This window comes from Zosterops lateralis (assembly GCF_965231275.1).
Source record: "Zosterops lateralis genome assembly, chromosome: 3".
NCBI lineage: Eukaryota > Metazoa > Chordata > Aves > Passeriformes > Zosteropidae > Zosterops > Zosterops lateralis.
In genome coordinates, this window is record NC_139764.1 from 23,908,486 (window position 1) to 23,924,729 (window position 16,244).

General features: G+C 39.9%; 1 protein-coding gene across 2 annotated transcripts in view; it reads left to right on the forward strand.

Moving 5' to 3' along the window:
• EML4 (EMAP like 4) overlaps positions 1–13,057 on the forward strand; it is a 147,117-nt gene extending 134,060 nt beyond the window's left edge. For both annotated transcript variants that reach the window (XM_083856238.1, XM_083856237.1), the window contains exons 21-24: positions 3,810–3,897; positions 5,168–5,266; positions 9,623–9,753; positions 10,230–13,057. In XM_083856238.1, coding sequence (XP_083712364.1) covers positions 3,810–3,897; positions 5,168–5,266; positions 9,623–9,753; positions 10,230–10,694 — 783 coding nt within the window. In that variant the 3' untranslated portion in view covers positions 10,695–13,057. The remainder of the gene's footprint in view (positions 1–3,809; positions 3,898–5,167; positions 5,267–9,622; positions 9,754–10,229) is intronic.
• The last annotated feature ends 3,187 nt before the right edge of the window (positions 13,058–16,244 follow it).

Here is a 16,244-nt window from a genome sequence, read left to right on the forward strand (position 1 = left end):
GCATTTGGATATTATACATACATTTAGATGTTAAGCAGTGAAACTCTCTCCAGATTGATGTTTTTCCCTTCTGATTATGTGTTTTGTAGGGTTTTTTCAGCATTTGTTTGATTGTAAATTTCAGTCTCTGATGGCTACTGCATCTCTTAGTGTGCAGTGATCACTTTTGCTTCAGATATGATTAATTTATCAGACTATTGCCTTCTTTCTCTGAAATGGGAAATTTGCAGTAAGATGGAGAAATGCCTTGTACTTGTACATTTGTGTGGGGATGTTTTCTTCCTATTGGTAAAGTACTTCTTGAACCAACATAATATTAAGAATTAGAATGTGTAGTATTGGAGGCTGCAAATAGACATTGTTTTCAGTTGTAATTGTTACTACAAAATTTGAACTTGAGGGATGTGGCCCAGGGAAAATAGATCTAAATATGGGTAGTGGAGTTTGCTGTTATTGTTACATTGCATGAGGGTGTCCCAGTGCTAAAAAGACAGACTATTTTTCCATAAGTGTTTAGTCATCTAACATTCTGGCCTTAAGTTCAGCTATTTTTTAAGGCTAGTGAAAATATTTACATTAAGAACAAGTGAAACTTGATGAGATTTGCAAATTATGTCATAAAAATAGGTTCACCTTTGAAATGTGACTCACACTAGAGCACTGGGGCCAGAGCAGCCTGTGTGCAGCTGTTATGGGGCCACAGGGCTGCCAGGGCAGGCAGCAGCACTGGGTCTGCCCCATCCCTGCCTGAGCCCACACGATGGGGAAAGGGCAGAACCCACAGGGAGCTCAGACCAGGGCTCCAGTGGGGCTGGTGGGGATGGCAGTGGATGTCTGCACCTCAGTACACACCTCAACACTTACTTTTTAACCATAGAATGTCAAATCACTCAGAGATGGTTAATTCTAACATACATACTATTTAGTTTGCTATATATTTCAAGGTCTCTGTGAGCTCTTTGAAGATGTGTAAGATCATTTATTTCTATGTATTTTGTATGTGGAGAGAGCATATTGCAATTTAAACCAACATCTTGATGTCCCTCTGCCTTGGCAGGAAAGGGGTCTGTAAAAATTGGTGTGGGAGAATTGAGCATTGTTATACCAGGCAGAAGTGTCGAGGCTTGAAAGCAGATTTCTGTTACCCTTTTCCTTTCAGTGTGAGTGACTGCATGTAGAGTACAAAATCAGCAGCGTGGTTTGTGTCGGGACTGAGCTCCCTGACCCTCCCAGCCGGTGCAGAAGGCAGCGATGTGGAGCTGCCCAGAGCTCACTGCGAGGCTGCAGATCCAATTTCACTTGCCCTGCGCCTCTCTGTGCTCCCTGCCAGCACCCTGGCAAGTCCATACCAGCTTGATGCTAAGCAGGGAGACACCCAGGCATGCTCGGGACCCGGAGCACTCTCCTGGCACTGCATCCTTCTGGCATTCTGTCATTCAGTAGCCTCACGGGTGACCTCTAAATAGTATGACTCAGTCCTCCTGGTAGTCAACTTCTGGTTGTTTCTTCCAGCTTGAATACATTATTTGAATTCTTTCAGAAGGATTTTATCTACTGAACCAGCATTAGCTGGTGTATAAGGGCTGTATGCCCGCTGTTACGTTTAAATCTCCTCTCAGTCACAGCCAGGCATTCTGCTGCTGCTGGAGAGGCAAACCTGTGACCTGTGGGCCTGTTTCCACAGCAAGGGATAGTGTTGGCTGTGATCAGAACTTCAGATGAGTCAAAACAATCATTTTGACTAGTGCAGCTGTTTTTTTGAGGGCTCCAGCTATGCAGTCAGCAGTGTGAAGGTGTGGGCTGGGGCTGAACTTCAGCGTGTCAGCAGTTCCCGAGTAGCCGCTACTGTCTCCATTTGCCTTAGATCAGAGATACCTTAGCAAAAAAGGAGTAAGTGCTGGGATTTACTCAGAGGGCTGTGGGGTGAAAGCCACACAGGCAGTCACTCTGAAGTATTTGGTACATTGGATTTTACCTAAAGTGATCAGTGTGCCTGTCCTAAAGGCTCGTGGGCATTTTGAACCTTGCACCACTAAAGTCTGAAACAGATAAACACTGCCAGTGGAGGAAGGAGTTTCCATTTAGTCAGATAGTTTTCTTAGCTGGTGATGATACAAATCGTTCATGGTATACAAAGGTACAGAAAAGGAGATAGTAAAATGTTGCCTTATTGGTGGACAGCTACCAAAGAAAGATTTTAATAGAAAACGGGATCCTCCTATTGCAAATATGATAACAATGTTGTGTTCCAGTTCATCATTTGGTGATCACTTGCCTGAAGGGATTTTGCAGCCTGGAGCCCCCTGGCCAATTGCTTTGTTCCCTCCCCTCACCACCCCCAGGAATTTTAACAGCTGCCAAATGTCTGGCAGGATTTAGTAAATGACTGACCAATTCTTTTCCATGTTGGAGTTCGATTGCAAATTGGAAGTCTTGGAAAATAAGGGGGGGGCGGGGGGGGGAGAAAAAAATCCTAGCCAATTGTGGACTTTTTGTTTTAATACCAGCTTTGCACGTCAGTATCGTATGTCTCACCCATGATTGCAAAGCAGTTATGTCAATACAGAATTCCTCTGCATGAAGTAGAAACTACTGCATAAACAAATCATAAAGGCCAGCTTTTCTCCTAAATGTTTTTGTAGTCTCTCACAGAGGACCTGGGAACGGGGAGATGGGACACGGTGTATTTCTACATGTAATTCTGGGAGCAATCAGGATCTCTTAGAGTTCTCTGTGGAAGAAGCTGGCGTGGTGGGTGGCACAGCAGCCAGCACAGAGCTTCTGCATGGCCCGGGCCTGGCTGCTGCAGGCTGTGCCCAGAGACTGTGGGGGCTTAGGGAAACCTTGTTCATAATGCCCACTGAGGGAGGGACACGGATTGACATCTGTCAGTCAAGAATGTGGCAGTTTGTTGCCTGGCAGAATGACTGTGAAAAGGAGAAAATAGATGGTCTTACAAGAGGAAAAGGAGCAGTAAGAAGAAATGGAAGGATAGAAGAGGAAGAGTGACATGGATGTCACTTTTATTAATTTGCTACCCATGATTCCTACCTCATGTATATTTGTCACTTCTCTGAAGCCTTTCGTAGCTTCATTATTACTGTTATTATTGCTCGTACTTCCCTCAAAAGAAGTCTCTGCATAGAAAAAATACTCTATCTAGCTGCATTTGTCTTCTTCCTCAAAACCAAAGCCAGGTGTTTAACCCTCAGCGTGCTCTTGATGCTGGTAACTAAACAACTAGACCAAAGGGGTTTGATTCTTAATAAAGATGATCTTGTACTTCTATATGGTGGTTGTTAACCAAGGTATGCTAAGTTTTTAGGATGAACAAGGGTTATTTGCATGAGTGTACATTTATTTAATGGAAGTTATTTTAAATGGATAGAGAAATAAAAAATTCCTGTCACTTTTTTGTTAGGAACTAAAACTGATCCTGTGCAAGTTACTTGCTTTTCACAATTAGTAGCAATGTGTGTGTTCCTAATTCCAGTATAAATTTGGGTTCATCCATATTTTAGCATTGTGCCTTCTAGGAGTAAATAATTCTGGAGTCCAAGAGAGCCAGGCTTTACCAGGAAGAGTGAGAGAAGCACAATGCCCAGCCTGCATTTGTTTAGCTTTTAGTGAGTATGGCAGTGGGAGTAAGGATCCTTTAAAGGAGCACAAGTGAATTGCAGCAGACCTGGGGCAGGTGGGAAGGTGATTGGGTTTTTTGCTGTTAGCTCTCCCATCTGTGGGTGCAACTTCTGCTTCACTTTCAATCAAAATCAAGATTTTCACACTGGTGTTACTGCATTCCTCTTCAGGGACATTCCAGCTATATTACACACCTTGACTGGTCCCCGGACAACAAGTATATAATGTCAAACTCAGGAGACTATGAAATACTATACTGTAAGTATGACATTAAATACACTGGAAATAGAAATATGCATTAGCTGTCAGAGTATTTAGAGAAGTGTGTTTGATTGGGACTGTACAAAATACTTACTGACAAAGGGACTGATTTGAACTTGTGTAACCTGATATCTTGATGTTATTCAGAGCCGTGTATTACCTAATGGCACAGCCAAATATAGCTTACTTCTTTACAAGGTCATAAATCAGTTTAACAGCATAGAATTTACAGAACAAGTGGCTCTACGACTTGATGTTGGCCAAAAGTTCTGTAGATTGAAAATAATATATACAGTTGTCTAATTAGTGTCAACAATGCCAGTTATTTTGGGGGAATAAAATCAGTGGGCCTGTGCCACAGTTCTCTTCTGGGGTTTCTTGTTTGAAACTTTATCTTGGCTGCTGGTGGGGAAAACTAAGAAAAGCAGTAATGCTACTTTAATGAGTTAGTGGTAATAATGTTTTCGTGTTTGTCTTTTTTTAATATGTGAAAACATGAATATAACACATAGTGGTTATGCCAAAAGTTCAACATCAGTAGTTGACATCAGCATATCAGTCTGCTTTAAAATTGGTGGTTTTTTATTCTTGTCTTTGCTTTACAGGCAAGAATAGGCAACAGTTTAAAGTCTGTCACCTTAACATATTTTTTCTGCCTGTCACAACTTAGGTTTCAAATCTAGATAGTGCAGTCTGTCAAAAGGAAGCGTTGGTGCTTAGAATTTCATGTATATGGAAGAAAAAAACCATGACCCATTACTACTGTCTTGTGTTGCAAGACAATCTTTCCTTTTCTAGTTAAAAGTTGTAAAGCTGTCTAAGGCTTTTATGGCAGTAGTTGCTCACTGTTCTAAAAGCACAGTTTTCTGAATGATTTATTGAATTTTAGTGCATCAGTGGAGCTGGTAATAAGAAGAAATTATTATATATCAGACTCTGTTAAAGCATTAGAAGAAATTATTATATATCAGACTCTGTTAAAGCATTTTTTAGAGTTAGTAGCAGGGTACTCAAGTTGCAGGGAAGTGTTTTTGAGGTTATGATATCAGAAGAGGGAAATGAGAAGCAAATATGACTCATAAAACCCAACTAAAGCTTCAAGTATCTGGAATTTGATAAAGGTGATAAAGGCTGTCTTTGCCTCTGCAGTTTAATTCCAGGTTGGATTTAAGATGCATTTATTTATTGCATTAGTACCTTTTCAAAGAGCACCCATGGAAATATAATTTTGTATTGCATAACTCATCATTCACTTTTTTTTTTACAGGGGACATTCCAAGTGGCTGTAAGCTAATCAGGAATCGTTCTGACTGTAAGGATATAGATTGGACAACGTACACTTGTGTGCTAGGCTTCCAGGTGTTTGGTAAGCACTGTTTAACTTGCTTTTAAGCTACTAACACTGTGATTTTTGTGTTTTTGTTTGCTTCAATTTGTCATTAAAAGTACACTGTTAATGATTATTAAGGGATGGTGCTGAGATCACAGACCAAAGGGACTGACCGCAGTATGTGTCTGTGTTAGAGTGCACCAAGTGCTCTAGAGACCATGTACAATTGATTTCTATTTAGTTCTTGGAGTTTGGGGATTCACTCTCCTGCTGTCATTTTAAGCTACCAATTATGGAGGCACTAAAGCAAAAGGCTTATATTTTAAAGTGCTCATATGGCACATATGCATTCTCCTTTGTTTACCTTGTTTTGGGACAGTAACAAGAGTGTTATGAGTGTAGGTTATAGTTCATAACTTAAAATTATGACAGCACTTTGACATCTGTAGTCAAAGGTGAGTAATATACTCTGTAAAGAATAAAAATGCTTTAAAGAGTAAACACATTTTTTACCTAGTAGTTTATTTTTGAAATATACAAAAACAATTTAAAAAAGCTGACAGATCTGCTTTTAATAGTGGCATTTTAGACTGTGACAGTCTAAAACTGTTCAAATTGCTTTTGGTGTAGGCAGCTCTGTTGGCCATAAATGAGGAGCTCCTCTGTGAGCAGTATAAAAGTAAGGTTCAGCCTCTAAATGAAGTTCTGTGAGCAGGGTGCTGAACATCTCCCTTCCACCACTGAGATCAGGCACCTGCTTCTGTTATTCATGTTGGTGGAAATGCCAAAAGCAAGTAAATCAGCTCATTCTTTAGAGGTGACGATTAGGTCTACAAATCTTCACAGCTACTAGGAGGTCAACTTTGAATACCAGTTTACATGCAGGATAGAAGAAAATCAGTGAAGTGTGAGTCCTTTCTGTAGCTTCTGACACCTCTGGTGCCTTTTTAAGGGCTGTCATGTGCATAAGGAGCAAGTAGCCTCAAAGATTGAAGTTGCTGTGAGGGCATTGGCACACTTGTGTGGCACATTGGTTGGGTGGAGGGCATTTGGTGCTTAATACCCAGGCATGATTTTCTTTTTGAATACCAAAGATCTGGGGCAGAATAGGAAAAATAAAGGGATCAGAGAAGAAAGTTGATAGACAGGATAAAGATTTCTGGGTTTTTTTGGAGCTTGGTAGGTAGCAGAAATAAACAGGAGCATGCTCTTTCTGGAGGTGAATACTGTTGCTTATTGCTAGTTTGATGAAAATACTGGCTTCCATTAGCCTGAGAACTGTGAACCAGATAGTGTATTTGTAAGTGTTTTTATTCAATCTGTCTGGGAGAAGTAGAAGCATCTCCTGATGTTCTATTCACTTGAGCTTAGGCTAACAGGGAGTTGGACCACAGCAGTCATTTCCTCACTGGCTTTGCTACTGTGACTGAAATAATAGTGTAGAACAAAAGCTGTTTTTAAAATGGAGTATCAGAAGATTCAGGAGATGCCACAGAAAGTGAAGACCAAAACTCTGATGCTAATATGATGTCTTTCCCCAGGACCAAGGAAAACACTTTGTGAGGACTTTGTATTCCTTCTGAAATAGGCTTGGAGCTGAAACATTTTACAATTTTTTGCAGAGTTCTTTAATCTACTAGAAACATGGAGGTAGCAGACTCTGTTACTACTGAACTTTTACCACTACGTTTGGTGGTAGAGCAGAGAGAATAAGGGCAGCAGCTCTGAATCCCAGGGCTTTCCCAGAAGTGTCCTTTTTCTCCTGACCTAAGGAGGTGAGATGGGGGAGTGCAGAAGGAGTTTGGTTTCACATCTAGACAACTGGCTTTGTCTTTTTAACAGCTGTTAGGTAGAAGCTGTTATTAGTGACAGGGGCCAGGCTGGACATGAGCAGCTCCCATAATCACTTTTTTAAGAAACCATTTTATTTATGGCTTTTAGAAGTGGCCAAGTCTCCTGTTCCTGTCTCATTTACTTTTGGATTAATACAAACTTCAGCCACTCTGATTTAAGTTTAATTAGTTCCAACTGCTCTCAAACTCTTCAGTGTGCCAGAGAACCTGGGGATGAAATAGATAAAGCAGATAATGTGATGGTGTTCTAGGGAAGAACAGAATATATTTAAACTTCCTAGCCAAGATTCATCACGCCCTAATTTTATACTGTCTGCTAGTCTGACACACTTTTCAGAATCTTAAAATTATGGTTTGACCTCAAACAAAGGCAAGTATTTTCCCATTAAATCAGACAGTGCAGCTAAGCCAGCCTATCAGATATTTGCTAATCTGGCTGTGACCCAAGGGTCGGCTGGCTCAGGGATCCAAACAAGCCAGGGGCTGCTCACTGATGTTCAGGAGAGAGGGTTAAGCTTGTGGGATTTGGGCTTTTGGGGGCATGTGTTTTACAGTTCAACTCTGTGAATAGTGTGCCATAGGATCAGGCTATTGTCAGCAGAAGGAACAGGATGGAAATGTGTGCTTTGAGTGAGAAGAGCATCACTCCATTTGGCAGTTACTATTACTACTGGCTCAGCAGTATCAGCATTCTGCACCCCAAACACTTGGAGTTACTCTTGGGTTTGCTGCACATTTCCCACAGCTGTCTAGCAGAATTTATTAAGATTGAAGTGCTGCTGTCATGCCTTGTAATAAAGCCCTATTATTTGGGAGGTTTTGTTATTTTTTACAGTTATTAAGAATTTCTGCACTTATATTAAAAACTCAAGACTCAGTCATATTAATGTCTTGGATTTTTCATGTTTGCCTGATGCACTGAAAGTAAATCCTGCTGTCTTAGGACAAAGGGTTGCCTTACCTTTGGAGCTGCTAAAGGACTTTGTGAACATAAAAGATGTTTAATAAAAGCTTCAATCTTGAATATTAGTCCTTTTAATCTTAAATTAGAAAGAAGAGGAAATTAAAAAAGAAAAGGAAATTGCATAGTTCTTTGTCAAAGTCTGCCTAAGGTGGTAGCTGAAACTTCAGGCATTTATTACTCCCACCTGATGAGAGTATTTCATATATAGAATGAATGAGGAAAGGTAAAATTCATTCATGTTGAACTACTTGAAAATTCTTAAATAGTATGTATTTTTCACTTTGATTTTGTTAATGTGAGAACACTAAAATGTTTCTGACTGCTTTCCTTAGCACTTCATGTCTTTATTTAGTAAATTACCTACATTGTAGCTTATTGGCATTGTAACAAGTTTAACAAGCTGCCTTTGTTATTCTTCAGAAAAAATAAAGTTCTTACTCCACCCACTGAAGAATGGGAAAAAACAGCTTTAAAGTTAAATGCTCTTTGCCATTTTGCTTAAAAACAAGAAGATAACGCATTTCTGAGTTGGCTTTTTGTGCTGGGTAAAACAGTAGATAGTACATGGTTTTTATTTTACTGGTCAGTGTCTGTAAAGGAGCAAGAAGATACTTTCATATCTGATAATCAACAGCCCTCTTGGTCAATTGGACACACAGTTTTTTGGGATGGGGGTGAAATTCGAGGGGGGTGAAATTCCTCCTAATTCCTAGACCTAATTCGAAACCCAAGTCTGGTCTTAAAAACATGGTACCTTACCTTTGGTATATATTAGTGTCTTACAATCTCTTGCTTACCTTTTGTTCCGCTTTCCTTGCAGATGTAAATTGTCCATTTTATTATGGGAATCTCTAATGTCTTTATGTTTTGTTAAAAAAAATTGCGTTTAGAGTCTCCCCCATCCCAAATTAGATCAGTGTTTTTCATCTAGGAAATGTTGTTATTCATTTGTCTAGATGTATCTGTGTCACTCTTTTGACTTAAAACCATATTGAATTGTACTTAAGCATTCAACAGCACTTACATCTATGAAAATTGCACAGGCTGGGTTTCTGTGTAGTGTATCATCAATTAGTTGTCTTCTTTGAGTTAGACAAATACTAAGATTTAAAATTCAAGAAGTTAAACAAATTGAACCAGAGAAGAAACCAGTAGGACCACAATGTACAGTACCTGGGTTTGCCCTGTGCTCCAGCATCATTGTTGCTTTTAAAATATCTGTGCATAGATGACAGTATTAAAAGTCACCAGTTCCAGCAGTAAAATTAATCTAAAGAAAAGGTTTAAACAAGACTGAGGTTTGGAACAGGAAACAAATGTTAAGCCCAAGATGTCATCCTGGCTGAAACTGAGGATTTGGGAGAACAGAGTTGGGGGAGCAGCATTAGACCAGTAAAATATTAATGACATTTAATGCAATGCACATTCCATTTTCCAGCTGAATTTCTGTCTTACCTTTTGCTTGTCTTGCCTTTTTTCAGAGCTCTCTAGATGGATTTTACTTTTGTTTGTGATTTGTCTGTTGGTTTGTTTCCAAAACCACCATTGCTGAATATTTTCTGCACTCTTCCCTAGGAGTTTGGCCTGAAGGATCAGATGGGACAGACATAAATGCCCTTGTCAGAGCCCATAACCGAAAAGTGATAGCAGTGGCTGATGATTTTTGTAAGGTCCATCTCTTTCAGTATCCCTGTTCCAAGCCAAAGGTAAGTCTAGACCAGAGTAGTCCATGTGCTTGTTTACATTGCCTGAAGCTCTCCTTGCTTCCAGCATAGTTGTTTTGGAGCCTGACAGGCAAATACTACTTTTATATCCAAGAACCCCCATTAATTTTACATATAAAATAGAAAGTGTAAAACAATATAAATATCAAACAATATACCTAAAAGGGAAGTGTCAATAGTTATCCTTAAATTCTGGAGACCAAGACTGGATGCTTTTTGTTTGCTGGCCTTAGTGTTAGGTCCACTACTTTTTCTGTAAATATCTAAATCTGTTCCAAGTTGCAAAGAAGAGAGGAAGTATTGGGGTGGGGGAAATCTAATATAAATATAATTCTTTACTCTTTTGTGAACTAAGATCTCTCTTGAAGGGCTAAGCAAAAATCTTAGTAGTTTTAAACTTCCATATCATGTGCTCTTCTAGTCAACAGGTGATTTATCTTTCTGCTTGTTTTCAACAGGCCCCCAGTCACAAATACAGTGCTCACAGCAGCCACGTGACCAACGTCAGCTTCACTCACAGCGACGGTCACTTGATTTCAACTGGAGGGAAAGACATGAGCATTATTCAGTGGAAACTTGTGGAGAAGGTAACTCTGCCACCAAATGACATTGTCCTGGATATTGGTGCCACCAAAGTGCCCATCCCTGCCAGTGAAAACGCTGTGCAGTCTCCTGCCCACCCCCCACAGCCTTTTAATGAAATGAACCAAAACGAAAGCGTGACTGGCAGCTCTCCAGCTTCCCTGGAGAGCAACTTGGAGCAGTCAGCAGAGCACAGTGAGGAGCACAGCGAGGAGCAGAGCGAGGGGAGCAGCCTGGACCCTGCCGAGCCCAGCTACGAGGAGCCCTCCAACGAGCTGAGCGAGGAGCACAGCGCGTCCACGGTCACGGAGGAGCAGCAGGATAACTCACCGGTGTCTTAACGCTCCCGGCTTGGGCGGGTGTTATTTTCCCTTGGTGTGCGTGCTTTCATAACGAGGGTGAGGGTTCAAATAGGGAAGAGTAGCTGAGATTCATGACCACTCCAGATTTTGAGTTTCAGTGAGATTTTTCGTCTGAGCTTCAGTTCAATGTGTGGAACCATCCCAAGGGCCTGGCTTGATGGTCTGTAGTAAGATCTGGTCGCAGTTAGTAGTGGACATTACCATAGATCCATTTCAGTTCTGAAATTGCTGTCAGGAAGTGGCATGAAATACATACTGGAAAAAAGGATATAGCTCTGAGAATTAGCTGAAGTAAACCACCTTAACTATGTGAAAGTGCTTTCTAGAAGAACTGAGCTGATGGGAAGCGCTGAGCTGTTCCAGCTGGGAAGCACTGTGCTGCTTTTCCCAGGTGCAAAGACAAACAGAATGGAAAAAAAACCAACCAAAAAGCTCTTTGTAGGGCTGTTTTTCTTTGTTTTTTCCTGAGAAAAATAGAGGAAAAATAATGTAACAATGCCACATGTATGGCGATGCCTTCTTGATCTAACACATATGCAATTTTCTAGCACACTACTAATTCCTCGTGGAGTCTGGATGTGTTCAAAGTTGGTCTGCCCTGGGTGCTGCTAGTTCTAAGGCAAATCCTGTTAAGGAACAGTGTTGGCTGCTCCTCTTTCACAGACTCTTAACTAGCAGACTAACCAAATACTGGCGTGTTTCACTTTTCATGATCTGAAAGTTGACATAAACTATAGGACATAATTGTCTCTTCAAAGAATTGCTTGCCTAGAGAGTTGGAAACTTGAGAGAAGCTTTTACAGTGACTTTGATGTGAACAGCAGAGGAACCATGACAAGAACACAGAAGTCAGATGGGCTCCAGAGTTAAACTTTAAACCTTCAAGCAGAACTTGCTCCATCCTTAGTATGAAAAATATAAATACAATTAACTTAAATTATTAAATTGGTGCTTAGAATTAGTAAGTTGATTTTTTTTTCTGCTGAATTTTTAGAGATAATTTTTAAAAATCATTAAACTGCAATCTCTACTTTCTGTTTTTTTCCCCTGGTTCCTTTAGCAGTTGTGATATAAGCATACAGTAATTTAGATTATGATGATGATGTGATTTTTTTTTGTTTTCCCTAGACTTGCTGATCTATTGTTTTTGTGATTTTATTTCCACCCCACCCCTCCCTGGGTTGCTCTAAGCCATGCAGCTCTCATGTGGCTATACCTGGCCAGTTACAGGATATCTTGGCATTTGTTATGCATTTGGAAAGTACTTTTTTTTACGAAGTTTGTCAGATAGCTACATTTTTTTCTTAAGTGCATACATTTCCTACTTTAAAAAAGATATAGATTTACTGGCAGATATCCATTTCCTATGTACTTGTTTATATTTTGATTACATAGAATTTTCTTTTTTAAACTTGCTGCATTGTGCTGGTATTTTAGTTCTTAGTTAGAATATCATGTTTAGAAACTTTGGATGAGTTCATAAGTCTTAATTGTGCAAACGTTTACGTGATTGTGCCATTCCAAAGTGCATCAAAACTGTCATTCCCTTACTAGTATCTTCTCAGGAGAAATGCTACAGATCAGGTATTTAGTCATCATTTGGAAAGATAAAAACAAATGGACTCCCAAAGGACATTTAGAACATTTATATATAAAATATATAAATATATATATACACACACATATATATATATAGAAAAAAAATATCCTCTTGTTTACAACAGTTCCAGAGAACCTCAAAGTAGTTCCCTTCAGATGGAGGGAGATATGGATTCCAAGCAACCCATCTGTTTAAACTGTGCTCTGTACATAGAATTTTACTGGAGAGCTCTAGTATGCCTGACTTGCAAATTTGCCAAATAGCTGCAGTGGAAGATAAAGTTCATCAGCTCATCAAAGTTCTTGGTTACAAATGAGGAATATGCTGTAGGTTTAGAAAATAATCTTAGTAAAAGAGAAAGGATAGTAGAGCTAACGAGGCACAGAGAGCTCTCTGTCGCTTTTATGAACTCCACATAAGCAACACATTTCTCTTTGGAACATCTGTCACCTGGGGTTGCCATGTAAGTGAGAGTTAGAGTTGTGATATTCTTGTGTAGTTCAGAAGACTCTACTAATATGCAAAAAGCCTTACAGCTTTCAATTGCTGGCAACTACTGTTTAACAAATAATTAAATCTGTGATAATGGATGGAAATGGGATTATGTAACTGTAGATGTTTTAGAAAAATAATTGTGAATGAATTATGATTAAGAGTGTTTCATGTGAAGATGTTTGAGCCATTTCTATCTATCATGCATTCCTGTCCTGAGGCAGAAAACTTTGAAGATTAAAAAAATAAAATAATCATAATAAAAGATTGCAGTGTCTTTCTCCATATCTGTTCTGGTGCCTTCCATACGTGAAGCGGATGCTGTCATCACAGCTGCAGTATCTGGGTCTGTGATTTTGAAAGAACTTTCTCAAGATGTGCTTTTTTGATAACCTTCCAGGCTGTGTAAAAATAAGTTGACTCAGCATTATGAATACTGTTGTCAGATCTAAATATTGCTCTTGTTTATGTCTCAAAAATTCTATGACTTTTCCATTTTTGATTTTTCATGAACAGCTGGCATTACCCTTCTGTAGCTAGTTGATGAATGGCAGAGTGTTACAAACACGTTTTTGTTCTGCTGCAAAGTGCAGTCTGCCTTCCAGGGTTCTGCCCAGAAACTTTCTTCTGGAAGTCATGAGAGAAGCACAAGTTTATTTTGGCTATAATGTATTAAATTCCACAATTTTTCCCCATTCCTCATTGTCTCTGTCCAGCTGCAGGTGCAGAAGGTCACAATATGCTGAATTTATTCCTTGTGAGAGATTCCTTCTTTCAAAGGCTTTGAATCATTCACATTTCTTGCATCTGGTTTCTGTCCTTCACAAAGGGGGAGGGTGAGGTACAGAAGGAAGAAGCCTGCAAAATAGACAAATACCTCGTGTTTATCCTCACTTAAAGGAAGGGCAAACAAAAACCATCATTGCCACCTTGAGTTGGACTGGAAGCCTTGACTCTTCCACCAAATTGTCAGGAGAATGCTGACACCAGGAGAATGTTCTACCATGAGCAACAAGCAGATGTCCCAGGGTCATGCTGTGCTGTTCCCCAGCACACCTGCAGCTGTGCAGTGCTGTGCTTTTCTGTGCTATGCTCCCTTTCTCTGCAGCTCGAGGCATTTGCTGCCTCTTCTCCTGGGATTCTCAGTAAGGCAGGAGTCTTCCTGAAGAGTAGGTAAGCTGGTCTTTGGTCCTTGTTGGTGATGCAGGTGGGACATCAGCAGCCTCTGTCACTTTGGGAAGCTGCACTGATGGTGTTTGTTCTGTGGAGATAAGTTCAGGATGGAAGCACCACTGAAGGTGTAAAACTGTAACTACGTCCCTTTTTACATGATGGAAAACTGAAAGTCCGTATTAAATGCTTGTATAATTTCATAGTAAAACACTAGGAAGTTGTGGAGTGCCATGTTTATGGATTCTTGCAGTCTGCATCCATATGGGTGAATCAGATAAAGTGAACTGGGTTTTGTGAATATGACCACATATCCATATGGGGTTTTTTCCCCATGGAGGTTTCAGGATAGGTGAGGAACAGGCTGGGGATGTGGAAGGGTAATGAATAATGAGTTTCTTTGGTTTGATCTTGGTGGAATTCTCATATATATATATTTGTTACATAAATAACAAGTACTAGTTTTTGCGTATGATTGCATGTCAGAGTCTAACTTCTTACTTTTTTTAATCATCCCTAGAAAACAATGATTTTGATTTTGTCTATGCAAATGAGCAAAAATTATATTTTGATTGCTATATTGATTAGTCTGTGCTAAACAATATGCTGTATTTTCTACTTTATGTTTCACTGTATAAGATGTGTCACATCTCCTTATGTTTCTTTCAGTTCAGTGCAGTATTTCAGTTGAATCAGGATGAAGTTAGTAGAATGTCCTTGTGAAATTAGACTTGGCCAAACCAATCAACCAGCCAAAAACTTCTCATTTCCACAGCCTTATGCTAATAAAATGTGGGCTCCAGGCAGTGGAAGGGTTACTATTACATGAGGTGGATTTTACTTGAGTGATATTTGTGCTGTATGTTTGCTTTCCTCCTGAACAAGTCTAAGCCCATTGCCTAATCTTTATTTCTGACAGATGTTTTATGTACTAATACTTTAATCAACTGAGAATGAAAAACTGCTTACAGTAGGGATTATACCCTTTAGAACCCCAGCCAGTGTACACATTTTAACGTACTTAACATGCATAGGGTGGCTTTCTGTGCCCATACACACATGCAAGCATCAAATGGATATGGCTGCTCTAGGCTTTTTTTTTTTTTTTTTTTTTTTTTTTTTTTTTTTTTTTTGTGGTGGTGGTTTGAAAGAGAGATGTGGATGACTTCACAGTTAATTAAGAAGGTTTAGGAGCACGAAAATAAAAAGCCTTCCCAACAGAATGGTAAGGCAAGAGGATTGGGAGAGGAGGGGCAGTGGTGGAACTGGTTTTACCAGAGCTGTTTCTTATGCTGGTTCCCCACCACACACCCCAAATTTCCCTCTTCTAATTTTTGTCTGTGTGCTAAAGCCCATAAAAACTTCTGTTGGATGTACTGGTTGGTTAAAAGGTGATTTTGAGAAAGGAAGTGTATGAAGATTTTGGCTGGGTTTTACTTTTAACAAATGATTCCAGAAAAAAACTTTCTTCAAAAAAGTTCTTCTAAGGAACCAAAATCTACAAACAGCCTACATCTTTAAGGGATATGTTGGTCCTTTTCAGGAGACCTCTGGACCGTTCCCAGCTCTCACCATCCAAGTGATCTCCAGCAGGGCTGTGCCTTGTCAGCAGCCTCTACTGTGTAGCTCTGTCACACTATTTTTAATGTGTCACATTATTTTTGCTCTCAGGTAGCCACCATATTTGTTGGTTCCTTGTAAAAAAACCCAACTTCCTCTTAAGTTCTTGGAGGCTGTCTGAATCCTAGTCAGTTACCTTGTCCCAGCTTTATTTTTCGGTAAGTGCTTTAGGTTACTATTTCTAGACCATGCTTTTGTCTGGTGAGCTGAGTGCTCCAGAGAACTCTTGGTCTGCTCTGTGCCCCTCTGTGGACATTCCAGCAGTGCCATGTTTCTGTTGTGCATTGCTTGTGTTGCCAGTTGTCCTTGGTCTGAATCCTCTGTCACACAAGACAAGGCTCCTCACTCTGCCTACGTCACTGCCCTTCCAGGCTGCAAGCAAGGGGTGATACTTGCTTTTAGTGCTGCTTGAGAGTCCTCTCAGCTTCCTTTAAATGCAGTCTTGTCAATCCACTTAGCATCCATGTGTGTGTTTCCCCTTTTTTTCCCTCTCCACAGCTCTATCAATGATCAGTCCTTGCACTGGCAATAATTTTTTCCTTTTTAAGTCTGTTTACACTGTGCTATGCACCTATAGCTGCATAGAGGAAAATCACAGAAGAGGAAAGTCGTAAGCTATGTGCATCAGACAATGGTTACAACTTCAA